General features: G+C 51.2%; 1 protein-coding gene across 4 annotated transcripts in view; it reads left to right on the top strand.

The window, feature by feature from the left end:
* The first annotated feature begins 403 nt into the window (after nt 1-403).
* MARF1 (meiosis regulator and mRNA stability factor 1) overlaps nt 404-9,501 on the top strand; it is a 33,626-nt gene continuing 24,528 nt past the window's right edge. For 2 of the 4 annotated variants that reach the window (XM_083372729.1, XM_083372727.1), the window contains exons 1-8: nt 404-489; nt 2,680-2,878; nt 3,550-4,272; nt 4,982-5,156; nt 5,370-5,596; nt 5,711-5,828; nt 6,642-6,814; nt 8,555-8,989. In XM_083372729.1, coding sequence (XP_083228855.1) covers nt 2,735-2,878; nt 3,550-4,272; nt 4,982-5,156; nt 5,370-5,596; nt 5,711-5,828; nt 6,642-6,814; nt 8,555-8,989 — 1,995 coding nt within the window. In that variant the 5' untranslated portion in view covers nt 404-489; nt 2,680-2,734. The remainder of the gene's footprint in view (nt 490-2,679; nt 2,879-3,549; nt 4,273-4,981; nt 5,157-5,369; nt 5,597-5,710; nt 5,829-6,641; nt 6,815-8,554; nt 8,990-9,501) is intronic. The other 2 variants (XM_083372730.1, XM_083372728.1) reach the window with 2 other exon arrangements.

The raw sequence follows: 9,501 nt of genomic DNA, 5'->3' as shown, positions 1-9,501 counted from the left end.
ATATATTAAACTTATATATTAAATAGTATATATGCATATATATTATAAAGCATTCATATGAAAAATTATATAGCAATACCATACACATACACACACACACACAGAGTACATATACATCTGTATGTGCGCGTACGTATACGTATGTATGCAAAGGCTGGGAATAATGGAACCTGGAGTCCCACAACATCTGGAGACACCTCTTTCCGGCCAAAGCCAGGGAAGAGGCCAGCCGACCTCCCAGGACCAACGAGAGGCACGGCTAGACCGGAGATGGGCGGGCGGGCGTGTGTGCGTGTATGTGGGGGGGGCTCCCTTCGCGACGCTTTTACGACAGCTCTCTCTCTCTCTCTCTTCCCGTCGGCGGCCGGAAGCGCCGCTGGCCGCGGCGGAAGCGGAAGCGCGCGGGGAGGGAGTGGGAGGGCGCAGCGGGAGCAAAACAAAGAAGAGGCGGCGGCGGCGACGGCGGGCGCTGGGATGCGACGGAGGGCGGTGAGTGGCTCCTGGGCGCGCGTTCACACGACACGACACGACACGCATCCCAGCTCAACCCAGCCCGGCCCGCCGGGCTTGCAGCCGGCCAGCTAGTTCAGGCTCGGGGCTGAGTCCCGGCGCGGGAAGGGAGGGGAGTGTCGGGAGGAGGAGGAGGAGGAGGACGGGGGGGGCCGGGCAGGGCTGGAGAGGAAGGCGAATGCCGCGGCGGTTCCTCCAGGGGAGCGCTGGGGTTTGCTCTGGGGACGCCGCCCCTGCCCGGCCGCCGCCTTCGCAGCTCCGGCTGTGGCGAGGGAAGCCCGGGCTGGCTCAGTATTGGCTCTCCGGGCGGGCCCCGAGCTCTGCGCTGGGCGTCGCTCTCGGGGGGGCTCAGAAGCGCTTCTGCCAGGCCTCCCTAAAAGGCAACCTGGGGAGGGAGGGAGGGTGGGGGGGGGGAGGGAAGAGCATTGCAGGGGTGCTCCGGATCAGATCGGGGCTTTCCAACCTCTTCACAGATTGGCCCACTTGTTAGGACGTGACGGTATGTGAGACCCGCCGCCGGTGCTTAGCAAGGTGTCAAAAAAAAGTTGACGGCTTTTTTTTTTAAAAAAAAGAAAAAACAAGAGTGGGGCGTGAATTGGGGGCTTTACTGGTTAGATTCCTTTGTTGTTACAGCAATGGCTAGTTTGTAATGTGGGAAAGTGAAAAAGGTTGGGGTTCGGCGCTGCCTTCTGCTGCAGGGGTCTTCCCACTTGGCCCTTGGACGACTTGGGGACTTCAACTCCCAGAATTCCTCAGCCAGCGTGCCTGGCTGAGGGATTCTGGGAGTTGGTCCACAAGTGATAAAAGGGCCTGCCTGGTCTGAAGACCCTCTGATATAGACTTTAAGAAGAGTGGACTTCAACTCCCAGAATTCCTCAGCCAGCGTGCCTGGCTGAGGGATTCTGGGAGTTGAAGTCCCCAAGTCGTCAAAGGGCCAGGTTTGAAGACCCCCTGATAGAGACTTTAAGAAGAGTGGACTTCAACTCCCAGAATTCCTCAGCCAGCGTGCCTGGCTGAGGGATTCTGGGAGTTGAAGTCCCCAAGTCATCGAAGGGCCAGGTTTGAAGACCCCCTGATAGAGACTTTAAGACGAGTGGACTTCAACTCCCAGAATTCCTCAGCCAGCGTGCCTGGCTGAGGGATTCTGGGAGTTGGTCCACAAGTGATAAAAGGGCCTGCCTGGTTTGAAGACCCCTGATATAGACTTTAAGAAGAGTGGACTTCAACTCCCAGAATTCCTCAGCCAGCGTGCCTGGCTGAGGGATTCTGGGAGTTGAAGTCCCCCAAGTGATAAAAGGGCCAAGTTTGAAGACGCCTGTTCTACTGCAACAGAGGAAGCTTGTTCTTTTTCCCTTCTCCCCCTCACTTCCCCCCCTTTTTTCCTCCCCACTGTGTCCTACTGTTTGCTTTTGTATTTTATTCTATAATCTAATAAAATATTACAAACTGTAGGGAAAAGGGGGGGGGGAATACCAATTTTAATTTCTTCGGTGGCTGTTCCTTTGGTGAATCCCTTTCCCTTTGCTCTGGCAAATGTATGATGGATTTATCCATGTTTATTAATATGTACCACTAGCAGCTAGCTCAGGACTCTTCAGACTTGGCACTTTTAAGACTTGTAGTTTTTAAATTCACTACAATCGTTCGGTTTCTAAAAGCAACAGAACAGGGAATAACAACAACGGTGGAATTTTATTTCACCTATGACCTGTCTTGCAAGTTGGCTGGGTTTGGGGGGGGGACATGTTTGTGACCCCGCACGCACCTTTCTGTAGCATGTCTTCAGCGTTAAGATAATACCTAATTGACTTGAATTGTTTTAGTTGCTACTCCAGGGCATCAGCAATGAGTTCCTTGAGAAGCTAGTTATAATCAAGGTGCTTTTAATAAGCAGCGTGAAGGCAGCACTACGATTTTCAGTGAGCATGTTCAGCTCAACCAATTGCAAAGGTCTTCGGACTTGCGATTCTGCAACATCCAGTAGGTCACAGGTTCTGCACACCCGCGTGATTTCTGAAAATCAATATTTGTTATTGTTTTTTTTTTTAAAGAATTCTGCCTTTTGCTCAGCCGCTCAGAAAGGTGATATAAATGTGTCGGGCATGTTGAATAACTAGGTATTTCGATGGCATGTTATCTGATCTTGTGAATTATACACATTTTTCGCAGTTAGAATGAAAGAAGAGGAAAGAGAGGAGAATGTTGACTTCTGTTTGGACATATAATGGAAGGAAAAATAGCGCAGAACGTCTGTCCTAGATCACTCGGATGGCTTCAGCTGCAGGATAACGATGCGAAGCCCTGGCTCTGGAAATTTTCTAACTGTTTTTCAGTTACCGAACAGAATTTTCCCCTTGCTGCAAAAACGGTAGAGTATGGACTGAACGTTTATTAAGTGGAATGCTAAATTGATGTGATGTGCAAGTAGTCCCCAACGTGCAACTGGTTGCTTAGGGACCAGAGTTAAAATAGTTAAAAATCACCGTGGTTGTTAAAGCGGATCCATGGTTGTTAAGCAAGCCCATTGTCTACGATGGCTGCATTTTGCCAGAAACTGGAAGTCAACACCAGGTTTTTTTAAATTTTAATTCCATTTATATCCCGCCCTTCTCCGAAGACTCAGGGCGGCTTACAAGCTTAGCAGTTTCTGGCGCAAAAAAAAAAGGCCCATAGAGCCCGTGGTCATGTGACTGAGGTGCTGCAAATAGCCATGGCCAAGTGCCCAAAATATGATCACATGACCACAGGAAGAGCCTAGCCATCTGAACTATGAATTCAGGTCGTAAGTACCTTTTTGGGTGGGTGGTGTAGCTTCAAACGGTCGCTAAACAGCTGGTCTAAGTCAAGGACTACCTGTGCTTCTACTGAACTTGAAGTTTTCCGGTCTGAAATCCTTTTTGCACATCTTCAGCAACCTCACCTCGCCTCCGTTTGTCGCTTTCTCTCTCTCTCTCTCTCTCTCTCTCTCTCTCTCTCTCTCTCTCTCTCTCTCTCTCTCTCCTTCCTCTCTCTCTCTCTCTCTCTCTCTCTCTCTCTCAGAACAAGCCCATGGAGAACAGGAAAGGTGCTGCAGAGCTGAAGGAGGCCCCCTCGGCTCGCCACGCTCCTCTGCAGCCGTTTGCGGCCCTTCCCCTCCCCGACGTCCACTCTCTCCAGCCCAAGCAAATCCAGCTCCCACCCAACCCCAAAGTAAGCTGCTGTTCTCATGGCTCTGACTCCTCCCCTCGGGTTCCTCAGTTGCACTTTGGTGGTGGCGGTGGCGGCGGCGGCGGCAACATCGGTGGTGGCGGTGGTGGTGGCGTCAACAGCAGCAGCAGCAGCAGCTTGATTCGCCCCGGGACGGTCTTAAACGCCCCCAACCCTGGGACGATCACTTGGCAGATAGGCTCAGAGTTGGCTTGCCAGTCCTCCTCCTCCTCCTCCTCCTCCTCGCTCAAGAACGGCCCGGCGAGAAGCAACGTGGCTGGCGTGTGCCGGGAAAGCACGCTCCCTTCGTGCCCCCACTTCTCCTGCTGCGGGAAACTCCACTTCCAAGCCTGTCACGGTAGCCTGCACAAAATGCATCCGTTTCCCCCCCATCCGGGCTGCACGGCTCCTGGCTACTTTTCCTGTCCTGAATTCAGTGGGGCGGCGGGACTCTCCGAGGAGCACCTGGCTCAGCCGGAGCGAATGCCTTGCCTTTGCACCAACTCGCTGCACCTAAAGGTTTCACCTCCCCTTTACTTAAAGGGCTCTCACCACTGCACGGAATGTTTAAGCAAGGTTTGTACCTCCCGTTTTTAATACACTAAGCCACTGGGAAGCTAATCGGTTCCTGAGGTCGGGCGGGCCCTTCGGTTCGAGGGCCAGCTGGCCTGAGCACCTGTCCAGGCAACATCCAGGCCTTTCAAAACAGCTGCCGCGGGTGGGCCGTTACAGGTAGCCCTCGACTTACGGCCACAATTGAGCCCCAAATTGCCATCGCTAAGCATGACAGTTGCCAAACGAGTTTTGGCCCCCTTTTGTGTGTGTGTGTGTGTGTGTGTGTGTGTGTGAACTGCATCAGTGCAGTTGTTAGGTTAGTAACACCCGTTCGTTAAGTGGATCTTGGCTTCCCCGTTGACTTTTGACAAGAAGGTCGCGAAAGGGGATCGCATGATCCCGGGACGCTGCAGCCGTCATAAATAATAATACGCGCGTCTGAATTTTGACCACGTGGCCACGGGTATGCGGCCAAGGTCATAAGTGCGAAATACTGCGGTAAGATACTTTTTGGGGGAGGGGGGAGCGTTGTAACTTCGGTCACACTGAACGAATGTAAGTCGAGGACCCCCCTGTAACGTTGGAAGAAATAACCGTTCGCCAGCAGGCAAATTGGCCAAACTTTTTTAAAGAATACCTCTGCGGGAGCTAAAGCTGCTGGTGGAGGTTGGCTTCTGTGCAGGATCGTTGTGCTAAGGCGATGGCGCATGTTTTTTGTTTTCCTCCGCAGTCATCCCAAGAAAATCTAGTAGAAGCAGCTAAAATGTGGCCAGATATTCCTCCTCCCAATGCCCAGGTGGCACCCCTTTCTCTCCCCATGTGTAATGGCTGTGGAACCAAAGGAACGAGGAAAGAGAAGAGTCTTCTCTTAGCCAGTAGCTTTGGCCAGCTGAGTCCCAAACACGGTAATGTCCTTTTGACCACAGCTTTCACTTTCCAGTTAACCCCGCGTGTCCCAACCTGGGCAACTTGTTAAGAGTCTCGGAATTCCTCAAGTCAGCTGGGGATTTCTGGGACTTGAAGTCCACCCGCCTTAAAAAGTTGCAAAGGTTGGGAGAAGGGAGTTCGTCGGAGAGGTGCGGTTATTTTTAAGGTGCTGGATCTTTCTCTGAACGCAGGCTCTCCGGAAATTGCCATCTCGAACCAGTTGCTGGAAAACCTGCCTCCCATTGGGGTCTTCTGGGACATCGAAAACTGTTCAGTCCCGTCTGGTCGTTCCGCCGTGGCGGTGGTCCAGCGCATCCGTGAAAAGTTTTTTAAAGGCCACCGAGAGGCCGAGTTCATTTGCGTGTGTGACATTAGTAAGGAAAACAGGGAGGTTATTGAAGAGCTAAACAACTGCCAGGTGCGCACTCAAAAAGATTCGGGGGAGGTGGGGGGGGAAATCTGTCAACTTTTGGACCTGCTGTGTTTAATCTTTTCCTGAAATATAATTTTCCTCCCCCTCCCCACCCCTTAGGTGACTGTTGCACACATCAATGCCACAGCCAAGAATGCTGCTGATGACAAACTCCGGCAGAGCCTTAGGAGGTTTGCGGACACCCACGCTGCACCAGCCACCGTGGTGCTTGTCTCAAGTACGTATCAACGGCGCTTCATTGGGGCGTCATTTTGATCCTTGCAAAGCTTCGAAACCCATCTGCTTAGTTGCATTCGAAGTCCTAAATAAGGGGAGCTTCACAATTAAGAGAGCCAGCTTGGTTTATGGATTAAAGCTCCAGGCTGGAAGTGAGGAGACCGGGAGTTCTAGTCCCGTCTTAAGCAGGAAAGCTGGCTGGGTGACTTTGGGCCAGTCACCAGGAGCTTAGGAGTTCTAGTCCTGCCTTAGATACGAAAGCCAGCTGGGTGACTTTAGGCTAGTGCAGGGGTAGGCGACCTCGGCTCTTTTATGGCTCGTGGACTTCAACTCCCAGAATTCCTGAGTCAGCTGTGCTATGCTCTGCTGACTCAGGAATTCTGGGAGTTGAAGTCCACGAGTCATAAAAGAGCCGAGGTTGCCTACCCCTGGGCTAGTGCCTCGTTCTCAGCCCAATCCACCTCAACAGCTCAAGCCATCTGACAGCTCTTGTGGGGAAAAAGAGGAGGAAGGAGAATGGCAGCTGACCTTTGGTCCCAATCAATTTAGTAGTAGTAATTACCCCTTCTGTGGATTTTTCTGATGAGTGCGGCCACTGCCTTCAGTTACTTATAAAATAATAAAGGCAGATTTTTAAAAAAAATCTTAACAAATACTCATTGCGGTGTTACTTGCGCTGTGGCACAAACTCCCTTGCCATCCGAAGTTGCCCCCACAGATGCTTATGAGAAATGCACCCTTGTGTAAAGTATCAAAACCTCCCAAAGCCGCTGACTTGGGGTTTGGGGGGCTGTCTTTTCTTTTTTTCTTCCAGCTGATGTCAACTTTGCCTTGGAGCTCAGCGACTTGAGGCACCGCCACGGTTTCCACATCATCCTGGTTCATAAAAACCAGGCTTCCGAAGCACTCTTGCACCACGCCCACGAGCTAATCCGATTTGAAGAATTTATTTCAGATTTGCCCCCAAGATTACCCTTGAAAAAAACAGTAAGTGGCCGATCACCGGTGAGGCTTTGAAGGGTCGTCGGAGAGACGGACGGGCCTCCTCCTTGTATCCGCGGCACAGATTCCTCCTGCTTTAGCTGTCGGCTGCAGTTATTAATGTGGAAATAAAGTTGGGAATGCGAGTAAGCTCGTACAGGTGGTCCTCGGCTTCTGACCCCCAGTTGAGCCCAGAAATTTTGGCTGCTAAGCGAAACAGGTGCTAGGCGAGTCTTGCCCCACTTCATGGCCTTTCTTGACATCGTTGTTAAGTCCTTCAGTTGTTCAGTTAGTAACACGGTTGTTAACCGAACCTGGCTTCCCTATAGGGTTTGCTTGTCAGAAGGTCACCAGAGGGGATCCCGGGACCGTCATAAATAGGTGCTAGTTGCCAATTGTCCCAATTTTGACCACGAGGATGCTGCAACGGTCACGCGGGGGGGAAATGTCGTAAGCTTTTAGGACGCTGAGCTTGTCGATCAGAAGGTCGGCAGTTTGGCGGGTCGAATCCTGAGTGCCGCGTAACAAAGTGAGCGCCTGTTACTCGTCCCAGCTTCTGCCAACCTAGCAGTTCGAAAGCACGTAAAAATGCAAGTAGAAAAATAGGGACCACTACGGTGGGAAGGTAACAGCGTTCCGTGCGCCTTTGGTGTCTAGTCATGCCGGCCACATGACCACGGAGACGTCCTCGGACAAGCGCTGGCTCTTCGGCTTTGAAACGGAGATGAGCACCGGCCCCTAGAGTCGGAAACGACTAGCACGCATGTGTGGGGGAACCTTTACCTTTACCTTTACGGTAACTTAGAAAGTTCACTAAACGAATGGGTTGTAAGTTGAGGACTGTTGGAATTTATTGTTCAAGAGCGACTTGCCCCTTTCACAGTTAAGATACGGTTTAAAACACCTGTTGTCCCTTAGTATGAAGCACATTCTGACAGCAATCCTGTAAAACGTTTCGCCTCTGCAGGGCAGTTTCTCAACCTTGGCAACTACAATGCCCGGCTTCAACTCCCAAAACTCTCCAATCAGCATCCTGGCTGGGGAATTATGGAAGTTGAAGTGACGCTGTCGGTAGACTTCTTGGGTTGGAAGAAGGCTGGTTGTCTTTTGTTCATCTATTGCAGTGATGGCGAACCTTTTAGAGACCGAATGCCCAAACTGCAACCCAAAACCCACTTTTGTATCGTCGGGTGCCGGGTGTGTGTGGCCTGTTGGGTGGGTGTGGCCCGTTGGGTGGGCGTGATCCATTGTGTGGGCGTGGCCCATTGGGTGGGCGTGACTGCGGTGGTAACGGCAGGCTGGGTGGGACTAAAAAGTTCGATCAATCGATTCCAACTTTGCGAGATCTTTTTTTTTCCCCCCCACGAGAAGTTGAAATTGATTGATTGAACCTTTTTTTTTTTTGCACACGGCAGCGCAGGCTTAAAGCGAAAAAGTTTTATAAAACACAACTGGAGGCCTAGGACTGGGGCGACGGCGCGCGTGCCCAGAGAGAGGGCTCTGCGTGCCACCTGTGGCACGTGTCCCATAGGTTCGCCAGCACGGATCTATTCAATTTCTACAGCTTTGATTAATTCAAGCAATCCTTACGGTTTGGCCCGAGAGGGTCTTTTGTCTCTGCGGGTTTATTGATCTGAGGATTCTTTCTATTTTTAAATTGTCCAAGTGTTCAGCTCTGTTGCTTTGCCCTGGCCTCTTGACAAGCATATCCGAGCCCCCCCTTTTTTTTTTAATTCTCTGAAACAGGCGTGTCACACACTGTTATACGTTTACAACCTGCCCACCAACCGAGATAGCAAAAGCGTCTGCCTGAGACTTCGGCGTCTGTCGGACAATTGCGGTGGGAAAGTCCTGACCGTCTCCGGCAGCAGCGCCATCCTCCGCTTCCTCAGCCAGGATAGCGCCGAGCGAGCTCAGAAGCGGATGGAGAACGAAGATGTTTTCGGCAACCGGATAACCGTGTCTTTCACCCCCAAAAACCGCGAGCTGGCAGAAACCAAGAACGCAGGCTCTTCCGTGGCAGACAAAGCCAAGTCGCCCAAGAAGGTCAACCGAAACGCCAAGCTGTGTCTCATGAGCCGGATGGCGAACGATCCGTCTTCCGCCACCAAGGCCGTGGCGGCAAAAGGCCCTCAAGGGCACGGGTCCGTTCCGAAAAATACCACCGTGAAAAGCTTGCAGGTAGGGCGTTTCCCAGTTTATGCCTCTTTGGAAAAATCGAAAGCATTCCTTTCCTTTCTGATCTGATCGATCTTCGCAAAGTTTTTGGTTTTTATTTTTTAAAGGTGTACTTCGGACATAAATGAGTGAGCTGTTTGTTTAGAGCAGGAGTCTTCAAACTTGGCCCTTTAATGACTTGTGGACTTCAGCTCCCAGAATTCCTCAGCCAGCATGCCTGGCTGAGGAATTCTGGGACTTGAAGTCCACAAGTCATCAAAGGGCCACGTTTGAAGACCCCTGCCATAGAGACATCTTGTATTTTTTAAAATCCCCTTTTTAGTTCTTTTTAGGACCACAACTGCTAAGCTTGTAAGCCGCCCTGAGTCTTCGGAGAAGGGCGGGATATAAATGGAATTAAAATAAAATAAATAAAATAAAATGAGCCCCAAATTTCCATAACTAAGCAAGACCATCGTTAAGTGAATTTTGCCGCAGTCCTTTGAAGTGAATCACTGCAGTTGCTAAGTCAGTAA

This window comes from Vipera ursinii (genome assembly GCF_947247035.1).
Source record: "Vipera ursinii genome assembly, chromosome: 13".
Taxonomy (NCBI): domain Eukaryota; kingdom Metazoa; phylum Chordata; class Lepidosauria; order Squamata; family Viperidae; genus Vipera; species Vipera ursinii.
This window is presented reverse-complemented; position numbering and strand designations above follow the sequence as displayed.